Genomic DNA, 17,919 nt, shown 5'->3' on the forward strand with positions numbered 1-17,919 from the left:
TTTAAATAGAGGACAATGCAATCATTACCCTTCAGAGAATAAAACCCTGTATTTTAAAACTATGGTTAGCATTTTGTGAGCAATAAGATTTGTACATCCCTTTAGAGGCAGGGTCTATTATTACGATGCTAGATTCAAATTTCAATCACACACACATGGGATTCCTTGTAACTGATACATGCATGTCATTTTGTTTCAGCTTTAGTTCAATGTTCACTCGCTCACACAAGTATTAGAGCTCTTACAAGTTCATCCAGACGGCTGCAGCTTCGTAGTCAAGTCAAAGTCAACTTTATTGTCAATCTCAAAATATGTTTGTACACACAGAAAGATCGAAATACTGTTTCCCACAGTCCCGAGGTATAAATAAAACTCACATTAAAATGCAAGAACTCTCAATTATTCACAAAATACCCAGAATAACCGTTTACCTCAGTAAGCAGGATATATATTTAAAAAACAGATGGTGTACATAAGAGGTGCCCAGTACGTCGACCGCGGGCGACCGGTCGACCGCGGGGGCAATGCTGGTAGATCGCGAGTCATTCATAAAAAAAAAATCCTGTTCCGTTAAAATAGACAAAACAGGTTTTGATCCCTCCTCCCTTGGCCTCCCTGCCACTTAATTCAGGAGTTTACTTGATTGACAGAAAAAGCGACCTATCGCTTTCCAGTCTGTTAACCCAGAATGCAAACCCAGATAGCAAAAGATATTAATTCAACATTGGATTTTGGTTAGATTGGTTATTTTTGGTTGAGGTTGAAAAATCAATGTTGATTCGATGTGTTTTTACAAATACCATTTCAACGTTTGAAAAAATGTTGTTGAATCAATGTAATATAGATGCCGGTTTTTCAACGTTGAAATTCCCTACATTGAATTGACATTGTTTCAACGTGTGGCGCTATCCCCTCTCGGGCGAGATCCTGACCCAGCGTCGGAGGCGGGGTCTGGTTCTTTCCTATGAGAGCTGCTGTGCATGAAGACAAAATGGCCCAAGTTTTGAGAGAGCGAAACGTCACAGATTACCCGTCATGCCTGTTGCACATTGCACTTAATCTTGAAAGCACGTTGGTCACGTGAAAGAGCGTAAGAGGGTGTGGAGGAAGGCAGGCAGTTCAGTTGCCGCCAAGCCGCCTGAAGAGAAGAGACAGATATCACAAATCGGTAAGAAATGTAACGTGACCGTTGTGCATGCCTACTCTATATGTTCACCTCAGTTACACCCTGTTATGTTTTTTTAGGCTATTCAGAGCGCAAAAGTGGGAACTAATTACTTATAATAATATATATCATCAACGAATTTAACGTCGTTCATCCCATGACGCAGTTGATATTTTATTGCCCTGACTAGCACCTAGCTAACGCAGCGCTAGCTAACATAATCTGACATTAAACTCTACCATCCTACAGAAATTACATAAAGTGTCCACTGATGCAGTCAAGCTAAAGCATTATTTAGGATATTTGGGTGAAATTGTGCATATTTTTTGTTATAATATAGCCTATATCATAAATTAATTAAACAGTTCATCGCATGACGCAGTTGATATTTTCTTGCCCTGGCTAGCACCTAGCTAACGCAGCAGATACACTAGCTAACACAATCTGACATTAAACTACCATCCTACTAGGGATGCCAACGATTAATCTATTATTCGTTACAGTCTCCATAATCGAAGATTATTTTTAAAATTCGATTTTATTTATATATTTTTTTATTATTTATGTTTTTTTGTTTTTTTTCTGGCTTAGTTTCAACCAAAATATAGACTAATAATAGTAATAGTATTAATAATTGTAAATGGCCATTGGTCACAACACCAGTTTTGACTGTAAAACTTGGAGGAAGCCAGCAGCACAGGCTGCCCTGCGCAGACTGCTGCTGCAGCTTGCTACACACCGACCCCGCCGATTTTGATCATGGTCAGTTTCTGGCATCCCTACATCCTACAGAAATTACATCAAAGTTGGTCTGATACAGTCAAGCTAAAGCATCATATAGGATATTTGGGTAAAATGTATGTCCTAGGGGTCCTGGACTCCTGGTTGAAGACCCATGGAAGAAAACGTGTAATTCTAGGGAATTTCGTCAGTACAGTTATATTTGCATTGCACCAGGAGGCTGATATATATTTGTACTGTTAGTTTATGCATACTGATTTTTAATCTGCTTTGTTTTCCTCCATTTTCAGGATTATACTACAAGACGAGTCAAGGGGATCACTGCAATACACAAGGCCAAGTAAAGTAATTATAGCAGTGCCACCTCTCTTTACCTAAGATGGCTTCTTATTGGTCTAAAAGACGTAGAGTCATCAGAACTGTAAGGGACATGGAGAAAGATATCCTTAAGGAATACGAGGAAACTCTTTATAATAACAAGTCACATTTAGACCCCTGTGTGAATAGGGAACCACCCTTCAGAATCTCACACGTTTCCCAACTAGATACACCACTAGCTTCCCATGTACACATGGAAAATGATCATACTGATGGTAGTTTAGCTGGAGATGATGAAGTTGAATCAGATCATGTACAAATGGGAAATGATCATACTGATGGTAGTGTGGCTGGGAATGTTGAATCAGATTCTGACTCCGACAGCCATGACGAGCATCAGCCTAGTCAGGATCTGCTTATGAGGAGCCTAAGATATTGGGCAACATCCTACTCAATCAATCTGGTTGCTTTGTCTGCTCTGCTGTCCATCTTAAAGCTTTTTCACCCTATGCTCCCTAAGGATGGAAGAACTCTGCTTAGAACACAACATGATGTTGCAACCACTCAAATGCAAGGTGGCGAGTACTACCATTTTGGATTGGTGCAAGGGATACCTTCACGATTGAAATGTTTGAGTTTACCAGTGAGCCTCAGAACTCTTACTTTACAGTTCAACATAGATGGTCTCCCTCTCTTTAAGAGTTCAAGACTTCAATTCTGGCCTATACTTGCAATTCTGAAATGTGATTATACTAAGTCCCCATTTATTGTCGGTATCTTTTGTGGTTTAAGCAAGCCCAAGTGTGTTGTTGAGTATCTGCAGCAATTTATTAGCGACCTTAAAAATGTACTGGCTAATGGCGTTGTTCATAATGGTAACCGATTGAAAGTACTGGTTTCCTCATTTGTGTGTGATGCTCCAGCCAGAGCCTACGTTAAGAATATCAAGTCACATAATGGCTATTCAGGGTGTGACAAGTGTGATCAACATGGTGTGTGGAGGAAGAAAATGACTTATCCTGAAACAAATGTCAGGCTCAGGACAGACTCAAGTTATTGTGATATGATTGATGAAGAACATCACTTGAAACAGACACTCAGTCCTTTAACAGGGACAGTAAAGATGGTTTCTTCATTCCCAATAGATTATATGCACCTCTGTTGTCTTGGTGTGATGAGAAAACTGTTGAATATGTGGTTAAAGGGCAATCTAGCCACTAGGCTTCCTTCACAAACTGTTAACAGTATATCAAGCAAACTGCTGGGGTTACATTCCCACACCCCTTGTGAATTCAATCGCAAGCCAAGGGGTTTGAATGAGCTGGATCGTTGGAAAGCTACAGAGCTCCGATCCTTCATACTGTACTGGGGCCCTGTAGTTCTGAAGGATTGCCTTCCCAGTGAGATTTATGACAACTTTATGTTGTTTTCAGTGGCCATGTATTTGTTTTTGTCTCCTGGAATTTCTGGCCAAAAGGTTGAATTAGCGCATAGATTGATGATTTCCTTTGTGGAACACTTTGGACAGTTGTATGGCAGGGATCAGATTGTGTTCAGTGTACACCAGCTTATACATTTAGCCGATGAATACAAACAATTTGGACCTTTAGATAATGTTTCAGGATTCCCTTTTGAGAATTATCTTGGCCAAATAAAGCATCTTTTACGCAAGCCACACCAACCTCTACAACAGGTGGTCAAAAGGTTGTCAGAACAGCCACGTTGTGAGGTTCCATTACCAACAGATGAACCAGTCTTACAGAAAATCCACACTGATGGTCCACTCCCTCAACATTTCGGTGTTGCTGTACAGTACACAAAGGTCTCCAGTAGTCGTTTTACCTTGTCTACAAAGCAGGGGGATAATTGTATTGAGGTGGGACATAGTATTGCAGTAGTGCAGAATATAGTCCAGGAAGAAGATGAGGTATATGTGATCTACAAAAGGTTCAGACACCAAGAATCATATTACACTTATCCCTGCGAGTCCTCATGCATAGGTACATACAAGGTTAGAGAGTTGTGTGACAATATCGGGGTTGGTAAACTTGGATGTATCAAACGTAAATGTGTTCTGTATCCAGAGTCAGAAGGAAATGGCCTCATAGCTATTCCAATAGCTCATATGCAGTAGCATACCGCTCATACTGCTGGGCGAGTAAATGACATCTTATGATTTATGAGCAGGTTTTTTTTTTTAATCATTTACATTATTTCCTTTATTGTATACAGAATGGAAAGGGAGGTGGTGCTTTGGGCCGTTGTACTTTTTCCAAATGGCGGAGCTGCAACAGTTCTTGCCAGCTGGTTCAGTCTAAAGGAAGGTAAATTGTTATGGCCCCCAAAAAACATGTATTTGAAGGCCCTTAAAGAACACATGACGGCCCATAAAGGATGGACCACATATGCGAATGTCCGGCTCTTGATTACTTGTGGTAAGTAGTCACTGCATTACTATTGTCTATTTTCAAGTATATAGGTATCCACACGTTTTATGGATGGCAGTTTGAATGTGTGTGGTGCCATACCACATATGACATATGTGTCACAAGTGAGACTAGTCAGTAAAATGTCATCCTATTATTTTATGCTTTTTCTTTTACAGACTCATTGGAAAAGGCCAAACGATACGAAGAAAAGTATGTGACTACTGGATGTCCAACCACTGATCTGAGCTCTGAGGACGAAGCAGGTGAACGTGGGAAAAGAAGAGTAAGGTACAGTTGAATTCCTGTAGGAGGTCAGGTTCCATGTCTGGCCTGACTTTAACCCTTATCAAACAACGTCGCATTGATAAGAACCAGTATGCGTGCATAGGCAGGAACCAAAAGAACCCAACCGCTCATAAGATGCAATGGAAAAGTGGTCACAGCACTCCCAGTGTGGAGGAAGCAGGCTTAGGATGTTTACTTTGATCGCTCCCTCTTGAAATATATAATCCTTGGTTTCTGTGTAAACAATAAGTAAAAACCCCACCTCCAGTCCTGTGATAGACTAGTGTCATCTCTATGTGTACCTGTACGTCAAGCGGCCTCATTCTACAGAAATGGGCCATGGGGCAAATTAGTTCAATTAATGGGAATGTTGAATGTTTCATTTTTATTTTCCAGACCAAATCCTGTGTACATGGAGTCAGATGGGGAGTCAGAAACCAGCTGTGTGAAGAGAAGATTTGCCAAGCCACCTGATGTTCATTGTCCTACAGTGCTCCCAGAATCCAGCCAGTACCCCTCAGGACCAACCCCAAATGCAAGCAGTGGTATGTCATTACTTATTAAAATGGCAGGAACAATATGTAATTGCATGTGAGCTTTAATTTACAAGCATTTAGTTCCTCCAACAATACATTCAAACATCAGTCATGTGATATGTGTTCAAAAGTTACAGCATCCATTATTCCTGTCTTTTGTTCCCTTTTAGCCTCTGGAGGAAGCCACTCGGAGGATGTTCTGTCAATTCACCAGGCTGACAATGGTAAGTGAACCACTTCACACTAGGGATCGACCGATATGGCTTTTTCAAGGCCGATACCGATTATTAGTAATCAACGAGACCGATAACCGATATTTGGAACCGATATACATTTGCAGTAATATCAGAAAATCTTGGTCTCAAAATGTAGAATAACACAAACTCCAACACAACTTCTTTGAAATGCCTTTTTATGTTTGCTGAACTTTTCAACATCTTAAAACTGGTTTCCTCTCTGTACCCTGAGTAAAGTCAATGAAATAGAAATAAAATGAAAACTACTAAAACTTGTTCTGAACTTCTGATATTTGAGTCTCACTCATTTAGTAGTCCCAATTCAGCAGCACCAGATTGTGGTGCAGAGTTGCTACGAGGCTCCACTAGCAATCCCCCCCCCTCACAGTTTATCCGCTGCGAGACGCTACCCTGTGTAACTGGGAAACTGATAGAATTGGATCGGGACATTGCTTGTGTACAGAGTGGTGACTGCAACCAGAGAAACGGCCGCATCAGATCCAAAGTTTTATCGGCAATTTGATTTTAAAAAAAAAAAAAGGCCGATAGCGATAATCTGTAAAATGCGGAATATCGGTCTGGATGATCGGTCGACCCCTACTTCACACTACTACCTCCGGGCGGACAGTATGTAAATGTGCTTTGTCCGAGTTACAGCATTCATAGTTCATGTTGTGTGTTCTCTCATTGTAGGCTTTTGTGGAAGCTATTTGGCGGAGTTGGACCAGTCAATGGACCACTGTAATGATGGTAAGTAAACTAATGGTGTAAAAGTCAGGCACATTCATGTGGCTGCCGATGACAATTTCAGGACACCGGAAATATGACCCAATGTTTCAGTCTCTCCGAAACGTTGGTCATATTTTCTGTATCCTGAATAAATGGTCATCGGCAGCCTCTTGAGTGCACCCCTCGTTATGAAGTAGACTAATAGGCTATTATGTCTTTTATCTTTGGATCACAGGAATTATCAGCACCTTAGGTGGGAAACTATTCTTTAATTACTCACTCTGTAGTCAAGTGTGTTCATCCCTCAGGTCTCCTATATCTAAAGTTGGAAAGTAACTATATGGGGCTAGCTAGGTGCAATTGCTATATGGTGCTCATGGATAACAACTTTGATAGTGCTCATTTGCCTTATTTAGTTATTTCTCTCTTTTTCTAGGATTGCCAACATATAACTCCAGCCCCTACCACGCTATGCCATTAGAGAAAGCAAGGAATGGTATGTATTTCTCATCTTAAATGTTTTTTTTTTTTGGAAAATTCCCAAATTCATGTTCAATATAAAGAATGAATAGCAGCTCAGTGGCCTTGTGGTTAGTGTCCGCCCTGAGATTGGGAGGTTGTGAGTTTGATCGCCGACCGAGTCATACCAATGACTGTTAAAAATGGTACCCGATATCTCCCTGCTTGGCACTCAGTATCAAGGGTTGGATTGGGTTAAGTCCCTGCGACATACAGCATCATGTCCAGGGGGTGTACTTGTACATCATGCTGCGGAAACAGGATATCGGCTCCTATGGGCCAATGGTTCTCATGGCTTACTTATAAACAATTAATAATGGTGTCTTGTATTTTAGACGGCGGTGCCAGCTATGCACATGGCTCAAGATTAGCTGACTTCAGCGCACTGGGCTTGGCTCACCTGACCCCGCAGCACCCATCCCACCCCCCTTCAGCTCCAGAAACACCACGGGGGAGATTATATGGAGAGGAATCAAGCAGAGTGTTGAAAGGCAAGTATCATTTTCTGAGCAGGTTCTTAACCGTACTGATGCCTTCTGAATTGAGAAACCTATCCCTTGTGACTTTCCCATCTTTTCATGTTTTTTGTCATGGTGTTAAGGCTTAAAATGTAAGCACTTAAACCTGCACTATGTAACCTTTTTGTGATTACAATGTTATTTTGTCCAATCTGTATGGTAGTGTTAATACAATATAACTTAAAATTGGGGTGGTTGATTTTGGTCTCCCTGCTCTTCTATTGAGACATTTAGATCCTTTATCTAGGTGAGACATGACCTTGGTTTGACAAAAATTATGACTTTATGGTCAATTTCTCCCCCGAGCAAGCAGGCAGGCTCTATAAACTCAGTGGTAAATATTTCAGCAGTTGTGCTGGAGACCTGTGTTCAAATCCAGGGTAAATAGGAAAGTTACATAGTGCAGCTTTAATGGTTACTGTTGGCAAACACTTATCAGTGAGTTACTTAGTGTCATTCTAAATTATTGGAAATTAAAAATCTATCCTTGAAATGTAAATTAAAACCTTCATTTTTTTAATTTTCAAGACATTGCTGCCATGACAACCACGAAGATGCTTACCGAGCTATGTATGGAGGTGAAGCAGATCTCACGTGACATTAACTTTATAAAGACGGAACTTGCTAAACTAAACATTCATGGAGCTGGACCAGAGTCACAAGAAGACAACTTCCCCATAATGCTTCCACTCACCAACGAGGAGAAGTTTGATGAGACTGAAGCTGCTTTGAGGGAGGAAGCAGTCCGTCGAAAGATGGTGAACAATTTTTACACAAAGCATTTTCTCTATAATCTGTCGAGGCTTCTAATATTTTCTGTATGCATTTGCAGGTATCCTGTGGATCCTTATAAGTTTTAAAAGTCTTACATTTCTTGTTTGAAATCTTAAGGGCTTATGTCTGGAATTGTAGGAGTGGATGCATTACATTTATTTTTCACTTGGATGTGTGTTTGACAGAAATATTGTAAAAATACGCCTCGCGAATCACGATAATATTTTTCTTAATCAATATTTGACAATTTCTTAGGATTGCCAATTTGGTTGTTGGCATTGTTTGTCGATTAGTTTGGACACAGTAGTGGTCTTATTTCTTCCTTAGAGGTAATACAAATGTGTTCAAATTCATTACATTTGTATTTATTTATAAATGAGAAGATGTCTATTTACATAGTACACTGTAGCACACTAATCATTTTCTCTCGTCTGTTAAGATTACCCGCCTGGCATTAGTCGGAGGGACCAACTCGGAAAATATGATCCGGCGAATGCTATCCGCTGCCATGACAAACAGTCTAGCCTGCATCTTCAACTGGGTGGGAAAGGGAGAGAAGAGGGCCTTCAAGGACACGCTGATAAAGGACTGCATGTTTGGTGAGCCTGCACCTCAAAATACTAGGTTTACTACTTTACAACAGATTTGGCAAATATTGAATTTAATTCATAAGTCTTTTACATTTCTTTCTCAAGTTGATAAGAATGGATGCAAAATGCATCCATTCTTATCCTTATCTTCATATAAGTGGTCCTCATTAATGCTCATAATAGGATGGCAGCATTTCTGTCTACTCGCTCTGCATCTCAAAGGTGGGCTGTGGACATTTCAGAAACCTGCCTACCAGTGACATTATTCCTAGCTAATTGGAAATGACCATTGATGATGTCACTGATGGGCACGTTTCTGAACTGTCCACTACCGTCCTCTGAGACACAGAGCGAGTAGACAGAAATGAGTAATAGTGTGAATCAATTATATGAAGATGTGGTTGATGGGTGAATTGCTCAATTAAGGCCGCCTGAAAACCTAGTACACTAAACAGTACACACTGGAACGCATCCATTGCAGCTTTCTTCTTCTTATTATTTCAATAAACAAAAAATGTAACTTCTTTTTTTTCAGCTGCTGCTCGTCAATTTGACCGCAGGCTGACGGAATTGACATTCAGAGTTGGAGTGCAGAAGTGGCTACGTTACGCACCGGAGAGGAATGGCGGTGTACCAAGGAAAAAATAGTTAAACAGACATTGTTTAAAGTTGGGGTGTTTTCGTTCATGTTGAACTGGGGTCTTATAGATCTGAGTTTATAGTTAAGACTGCCTTTCCACCGAGTATGACAACCCTGTTTGCAGTTGTCAGGTTTTTATGTCATCTGGAGTTTCAGAGCAAATATAATTTGAACTACAGTTGATGGCCAGATCATTGTCTCTAAGGAGCTTCCTCCACTTAAAGGTCCCATGTCATGCTTTCCCGGTTATTACCCGTCCCCTTGTTGTTATGTAGCTTTTTCTGCATGTAAATGGTCTGCAGAGTCAGAAACCCTCAAAGTACACCCTGTAGCGAGTAAAACTCTAACACAGAAAAGACCTGTCTATGCTGCCCCAGAACTTCTTCCTGAGTAAAGTGACGTAACGGGCATAGTGGCATAACACACACACTCTCACTCAGCCTTATCTTTTCTCAGCTGCGGCTCCGTGGATTTACACACACAGCCTGGCTGTGAGTGTGTGTCTGTGTGCTCAGGCTGAGTTCCTGTGTCTCGCTGATGTACAGCTGTAACGGTGGTGAACCTCAGTGATTATGTGTTACAATGGTGTTAGCAACCAGAAAATGACACCAGTAATGACAAACTGATGAGAATGCTGCGTGGGGTCTGGGTACCGTGTTGGCGGGATGTTGCGGGGCTCGCTGCTCGGCTCGAGGAGCAGACAGTGTGAGCTGGATTACTGGTGTTGTTTCCTGGTTGCTGCGTGAAGTCTGTGAGACAGCGAGACACAGAGGAACTCAGCCTGAGCACACAGACACACACTCACAGCCACGGATGAGAAAAGATAAGGCTGAGTGAGAGTGTGTGTGTCACACCACTATGCCCGTTACGTCACTTTACTGAGGAAGAAGTTCTGGGGCAGCATAGACAGGTCTTCTCTGTTAGTTTTACTCGCTACAGGGTGTACTTTGAGGGTTTGTGACTCTGCAGACCGTTTACATGCAGAAAAAGCTACATAACACACAAGGGGACGGGTGATAACCAGGAAAGCATGACATGGGACCTTAAGAGACAATGTTTTTCGTGCTTGTGGACAAAAGATGTTAAAGATGTTCATATCATTGAATCTGAATAAATAACTGAATAAGTAATGGGCTCTTTTTTTGTTTGTTCATTTTAGTTTATTTTAAATGTCCGACATCAATTGCAATCTTCAGCATGACAATATCTCAATGTTGATTCAATGACTTTTTGCAATCTGATAATAACATTGTTTCAATGTATAATGCAATGCATAATATAGTTGAATCAATGTTGATCCAATTCTACATTCTTTCAATGTTGATCATATCGTAATTGAATCAAGGTTGATTCAATGTTGGGATTGGTTGAAAATTCAATGTTGTTTCAATGCTGATCATAACGAGCACATTCACTATTGTTTCAATGTCTGACTTCAATGTTGAACACAATCTTCAGCGTGACCATATCTCAATGTTGATTCAATGACTTTTTGCTATCTGGGAAGCGATACAAAATCAGTCAAGTGCCGGGAAAACTCAAATTAAGTTAAAGAGACAAACAAGAGACAAACAACAAAATGAGTGCGGGACCGAGCAAGAAGCTAAAGACAAACCACTTCCACCCAGAATGGGAGGAAGAATATTTGTTTGTGATGTCACATTCAAAGGTTATTTGCCTTATTTGTAAAGCAAGCGTCGCTCTGCCAAAGAAAGGTAACGTGGAGAGGCATTATCGGAGTGTTCACAAGGCATAGCAGCGACTTCCCTCCGAGTTGAGAAAGAGAAAGGTCATGTATTATTGCTACACAAACATTATCTCGCAATCTTAGTGTCGCCAACTCGTTTCTAACATGCAAAAAGACAAACAAATGTCGGTGTATTTTCGATCTTTCCAATCGAGACGAGATCTCTCTCCCCCGTCTGTGCGCGAGGGGGCGGGGCAGTTTACACACACGCGGCTGCTCCATGCAGCAACACACGGAGGAGATGGCGGAGAGAAGCGCTCCAAGGTGTGGTTAAATGTTACCCGTCTTGAGGTGGACAATGCTCCTTGCCAAGAGAGTTCAGCATGTGAGGGCGGTAACACGAGCAATTTGTCTAAACATTTATCAAAAGTGCTCCACATTCAGACGGAGGAATGCACCGGGTTCCACTGTCTTTCTAGCAGCTCTGTAGCCCCCCCCCCCATCCACGAGTAACGTTTCCACGTCAGGTGTTATGTATGCTAGCAGCAACACACAGAGTTAACTCAATGATACAAACATGGGTTAATGATTATAGGTAACTGAGTTACTCTTTATTTTGTTAAAGTTTCAGCTATTCTGTTCACAGTTCTGTCATCAGATTATTTAATACGATTTGTTAAAACATTGTTGTTTCTTTTGATGTGAAATATTATTTATTTAATTTAAATAAAAAGCAATGTTAGTTTTGTTCACAATTTGTTAATTTAATAATATATGTATTTTTGAATCAAGTATTCATCTTTATTGTCTTGTTAGTTTCCACATGCCTAAAACAACCTCAAGCTAAATCTAAAAGTTGATGGCTAAACAAGAGCGTTTGAGAAATTGTGCAAGGCATACAGTAATAGTCTGAATAGTCGATTAGTCGTTTCATTAATCGATAGATTAATCGATTATCAAATTAGTCGTTTGTTGCAGCCCTATTATCCCATATATAAATAAAACGTGTTATTCAGCAACCCTTGCAATTTGGGATTTTATTTTTGGTTGGTAGACCTCGGTGAGCTGGTCATTTCAAAAGTAGCTCACCAGCCCAAAAAGTGTGGGCACCCCTGGTGTACATAGTGCAAATAAGAGAGCAACATTGTCCATAGCAGCAGGATATATATTCAAAAGATGATGTTTGAGCTTCAATCAATCAATGTTTATTTATATAGCCCAATATCACACATGTTACATTTGTCTCAGTGGACTTCACAGTTTGTACAGAATATCAGTATGATAATACGACACCCCTCTGTCCTTAGACCCTCTGTCCTTAGACCCTCTGTCCTCAGACCCTCTGTCCTCAGACCCTCTGTCCTCAGACCCTCTGTCCTCAGACCCTCTGTCCTCAGACCCTCTGTCCTTAGACCCTCTGTCCTCAGACCCTCTGTCCTCAGACCCTCTGTCCTTAGACCCTCACATCGTACAAGGAAACACTTCCAGAGAAAACCCACAGTTTAAAGGGAACATGGGAGAAACCTCAGGGAGAGCAACAGAGGAGGGATCCCTCTCCCAGGACGGACAGACGTGCAATAGATGCTGTGTGTAAATTGAAAAGATAATACATTTGCAACATAGGTAGTCCAAATGTTTGGAAATGCATGTATGTATAATAGGAAGATGAATCCACGAGGATATCTATCCAGGACTTATGATCCAGGACCACAGCCACGACTCAAGATCCAGGGCTCGCGATCCAGGACAGAGGAGCGCAGGATCATCCATGACTCCGGATCCCGGCGTATATAGACACCAAAAAGAAAGACATTTGGGGAAGCTGGGTTAATCGGAACATGAGAGTACACAGGTACAGACAGAGAGAAGGAAGAAGTAAGATGTCCCCCGACAAACTAAGCCTATATCAGCAAAACTAGGGGCTGAATCTAATCAAAGAGGTTATCCCTAACTTTAATAGTTTGTCAGAAATTGGGTCAAACACTTGCTGTGTTGACTCAATTGTGCTCATGTGATCCGAGTGAAATATTTCTTGTACTTTTCCTTTTAGCGCCGACAAAACTAAACATCTAAAAAATAACTACGCAGGAAAAGTGCATTCAAACAAACAAATTGCCCACTTTCTTTGATTACTGCGGGAGATACAACTCAGGCCTGTCCTGCATTTGTTGAGAACATTATGTACAGGTAATGCATTAAGATGATACATACAGAATTCCAGCATCTGCTTTTCCTCACCGTGTGATTGGCCCACTGTTCATGTTTCTTTTATCACAGTCCACAGAGGGACCTTGGGAGATGAAGGGGCTATTAAGGAAATAAATAAAACGCCTGTACGGACACTTAGCTCGATCAAGACCAAGCATTAAATAATTACTGTAATTCACTTAGGTTTCTTTTAAGCTGGGTAACGATTTTCCCTGTTTCCCTCCTGCATAAAATTGATCAAATGAGGAGGACTAAACAAACGACCTCTACATTAATTGGGATTCTCTCCGACCCAAAGTAGTGCATCCATCTGTGTAAGAAAAGCTTTTAAAGAAAGGGAAGATAGGGCAAATATAAAAGGAAGAATGGCTATTACGAGATTTGCTTTAGGCACCAACGTTGGGATTTAAATGAAGGTGAGAATAGAATAGAATAGTTTAAAGTCATTATACATGTACAATGAGATAAATGCTTCTCCCTTTCAAGGGTGCCATCAAAACAAAACATCACAACATAAAATACACGTAGCATACGTACTTAGGAATAAGGGATAAAGGAATAAAGAGTAAAGTGCAGTCATTATTTCCAGGAGGAGGAATTTCAATGAAGGTGAGGATTGGAAAACCACCTTGTCCTTACATGAATGCACACAATGTTGACAATATCTGTTTTTTTACTGCACATATTTTATTCCGTTCTATTTCAATGTAAATACTGCTTTATTTTAACTATATGTTTTAATGTTATTATAGTGTAGCTCTCTTCACGACGCAGGTCGGTTCTTTGAAACGGGCGTTTATTTCTTGGAGTTTTCATCTTGTAGCCTCCCCTCTCCCGTTACGCCGTGAGAACTACAACAACGAATAACACGTATACATAGCCAAACACATTAGCATAGTGTGCTACACATATATGAATGAAAATATATAAATGAAAATAGGACATGAAAACATAAAACAAATACCTCGTTGGCCGCTGAAAGGAGATTCATCTTTAAAGTTCCTTTTCTGAATAACTTTGTCACAACGATAACTTGTCACAGACTGCAGCAGAGCTTCAATGAAGACGTCGTCAACCCACGTTGAGTTGACCAGTGTATCAACAAAACACGCAGTACCAGTGCATGAACAAACATTAGTTCCTAGGCAGAAGAAACACTTATTGGTGTAACAGATAAAACAAAGCTGTATTAAATCATGCCATATTTAACGATTATAATATTACATGAAATAAAGTATTTATTTATTGAACTATGAAATTAATTGTGTAATTCTTTTTAATTAAGGCAGCTTTGTTACGTCATTTACAGTGTTCTTAAAATAGTTTATCGGTTTTTACTTTTATGTATACGTACGACACCAAGTCAAATTCCTCGTACGTGTTAACCTACCTGGTGATAAACCTGTTTCTGATTCTCTTCAAAGAAAGTCCACATGTGTCTCTCTAGTCTGCGTCACTGTGGAGGTCAGTGAGCTGTAAAATAGACCACATGTGGGGACTGGATGAAAGGAATAAAGAAAAGAAAGTAATACAAACCTAAAGGTGGACATCACAGGACATGACACCAAGTTAATCTGGACAGCAGGGGCTCGGGGGCCGAATCAGATCACATTATGTTTCTAACGCGCCTGACCATCACCATCCATCTTTCAGAGCGAGTGCCCAGAGGCAGAGGTAAAGCTTTGAAGCGCACAGTGGTCCTTCCTCCTATCTCCTGCTACTACTAGTCTGGATCAAAGAAACCCCCGATGCCTTTGAAGAGGAAAGGCCGGATGAAGGGACGCTCCTTTTCTGATTAATCAAATTATTCTCTTAATTATATTCCTGTATAAAAAGGAACTTGCAAAACGTTGCTTGTCTTAAACCAGGGGTGTCCAAACTGCCATTTTATATAAAGTATAATGGAGTATGGCCCACTAATGAAACTTGAGCTTGTCTTGTACTTCTTAAATATATCTGTAAACATATTACACAGCAGTGTTCATGTGTTAATGAGCCCACTTTCAGTCAATTCAAGTTGAAAATATGTTCTAACAAATCTAAGTTGATAAGAAAAAAGCCCAATAACTTATTTACATAACCTTGAAATATACCTTTCCTATTTCCTCTTATGATAAGCAATCTGACGCTTCTGTTTTAAAGGATGAGCTGCTAACAAAATGGAAAGCTGTCATGTACTGTAGGCTGCAGCATAATTCACTTACATTTGATTGATTTGCTAACTTACAAACTGAACTTATGAGGCAATAAACCTCTCCTCTAGTGAGCGGCCCAGCCCTTCGAATATGTTTCTGTATCAATCAATCAATCAATCAATCAATCAATCAATCAATGTTTATTTATATAGCCCAATATCACAAATGTTACATTTGTCTCAGTGGACTTCACAGTTTGTACAGAATATCAGTATGACAATACGACACCCTCTGTCCTTAGACCCTCTCTCCTTAGACCCTCTGTCCTTAGACCCTCACATCGTACAAGGAAACACTTCCAGAGAAAACCCACAGTTTAAAGGGAACATGGGAGAAACCTCAGGGAGAGCAACAGAGGAGGGATCCCTCTCCCAGGACGGACAGACGTGCAATAGATGCCGGGTGTAAATCGAAGAGATAATACATTTTACAGCATAGGTAGTCCAAATGTTTGGAAATGCATGTGTGTATAATAGGAAGATGAATCCACGAGGATGTCAACAATCCTGTGGGAGCCATCAGGGAAGCAGCATGACGAGAGTCAGGCAGGACCGCAGAGACAGGTTCAGCCACGACTCGAAGTCCAAAGAGGCTTCTCAATACTCAAATTTCCCCTCCTCGACTGCTCGACTCCTCGGTCCTCCGGTAGTGACCCGGAAATGAATTTCAGAGCGCCATTTTGAAGGACGTCTCATTTCTCTAAATGCACACCGAGGATCGAGCATCGAGTGTCGAGGAGGCTCTCTGGAGGAGCTATAACCGAGGATACACTGATGGTTCCTCCACGGCTCCTCCACGGATGCATTTCCGGGAACAGTGGAGGCGTGACGCACGGCCGGACTTATCTCAGCCAATGACAGCTCTGCATGCATCCCCTGGATATTATTTTAGAAACTGCTTTCATCGCGTCGCGATGTTTCCAGAGAGAACAGCTGTACGGTCCGTGCAGAAAGCAGAGCAGTGTGTATCATATATATCACTCAGTATAACAGGCCTACTCTCTTTATTTGCTTTAGTTTAGTAGATATCTACAAACAAAGAGTCCATATTTTTCTAAGACCATTTAGTCCTTCACATAATAAAATACACAACGGCTTGCTTTAGGAGCTGTAGGTGTGTGTGGTACAGTGTGTAGGTGTGTGTGTGTGGTACAGTGTGTAGGTGTGTTGTGGTACAGTGTGTAGGTGTGTGTGGTACAGTGTGTAGGTGTGTGTTGTACAGTGTGTAGGTGTGTGTGGTACAGTGTGTAGGTGTGTGGTGGTACAGTGTGTAGGTGTGTGGTGGTGGTACAGTGTGTAGGTGTGTGTTGTACAGTGCGTAAATGCGGCGGACAGACGGGTCCTCAGTTTGGTTTGGTGTCCTCTGCTTACTTTTAATAGGCCTACTTTGTAATACAACTTTTTGCCCGTAATTTCAATTCCCCATTTCAGCGACCGGAGAGAGGGGGGGATATATCCAGTCTCTGATAGTGTTTACGTTATTATGAGGAGTGCTCTCATACTTTAAATTGTATATATTTATATAAATATATTTCTGTGTGTGTCCGCATCTGTAGCCTGTTATTGTCTCATTATACCGCACTCTCAATGAATTCAAAGTAAATATGTGGGGGAACAATGTTCAGCTGATCTAACAGAGATACAGCGCGATGACAAAACACTCGACAGCTGATGCAGCTGTTGCCACGTAATAATGAACGGACGTCTCTTTAAAATGACCGCTCAGAGGAGAGGAGTTCTCATTTCTTTAAACGTCTGCTGCTTCCCCTCCTCGATCCTCCGCTCGCATCTCCTGTGGGCGGGTCTAAGTCTCGAGGAGGGGAACCGAGGAGGGGAGTCGAGGAGGGGAAATTTGAGTATTGAGAAGCCTCTCAGGACTCAGGACTACAGTTCTTTAAGGTAAGATGGCGGCTCCCCATTAAGGGCTTTGTAGGCGAGAAGAAGAATTTTAAATTCTATCCTGTGTTCTATAGGGAGCCAGTGTAAGGCAGCCAGAACAGGAGTAATGTGGTCCCTTTTCCTAACTCTGGTTAGTACACGAGCTGCAGCATTTTGAATCAGCTGAAGCCACTTGACTGACTCTTGGTATACCCTGATAATAAAGTATAAATGTATGGTTGGCCCTCGGAGAAAAAAAGTGTACAGATACTGTAGGTCTTTACTTGGGTCCATAAAAAGCCACAACACTTTCTGAATGTTGCAGAGGAGGAAACCCACAGACGCCATTAAGAGTGATGCTGTTTATGATTATTGTGTTATGTCACGGTTTGTATGTCACGTTTTGGGTGTTTTTGCTGTTCTCCCTGTCGTGTTTTCCTCCGTGTATATTGTCTGGTCCTTTTCCCTGTGT

At 41.1% G+C, this 17,919-nt stretch overlaps 1 protein-coding gene across 1 annotated transcript; it reads left to right on the plus strand.

Annotated features, from left to right (window-relative positions):
• Nucleotides 1-703: 703 nt before the first annotated feature.
• Nucleotides 704-9,488, plus strand: LOC117550658. The gene is made up of 12 exons (XM_034223134.1): nt 704-1,168; nt 2,197-2,251; nt 4,457-4,659; nt 4,830-4,941; nt 5,335-5,483; nt 5,645-5,698; nt 6,404-6,460; nt 6,876-6,935; nt 7,294-7,449; nt 8,005-8,234; nt 8,690-8,849; nt 9,376-9,488. The coding sequence occupies exons 3-12, from the start codon at nt 4,458-4,460 to the stop codon at nt 9,486-9,488; spliced, it is 1,293 nt and encodes a 430-aa protein (XP_034079025.1). The 5' UTR covers nt 704-1,168; nt 2,197-2,251; nt 4,457.
• The last annotated feature ends 8,431 nt before the right edge of the window (nt 9,489-17,919 follow it).

This window comes from Gymnodraco acuticeps, unplaced genomic scaffold (genome assembly GCF_902827175.1).
Source record: "Gymnodraco acuticeps unplaced genomic scaffold, fGymAcu1.1, whole genome shotgun sequence".
Lineage (NCBI taxonomy): Eukaryota > Metazoa > Chordata > Actinopteri > Perciformes > Bathydraconidae > Gymnodraco > Gymnodraco acuticeps.

What these genes read in the sequence shown, in the direction of transcription:
- LOC117550658 (XM_034223134.1), top strand. Translation starts at nt 4,458, where the DNA reads ATGGAAAGGGAGGTGGTGCTTTGGGCCGTTGTACTTTTTCCAAATGGC. An exon ending in AACCCCAAATGCAAGCAGTG is followed by an intron (nt 5,484 to 5,644) that starts GTATGTCATTAC and finishes GTTCCCTTTTAG; the next exon opens with CCTCTGGAGGAAGCCACTCG. An exon ending in ATCAAGCAGAGTGTTGAAAG is followed by an intron (nt 7,450 to 8,004) that starts GCAAGTATCATT and finishes TTAATTTTCAAG; the next exon opens with ACATTGCTGCCATGACAACC.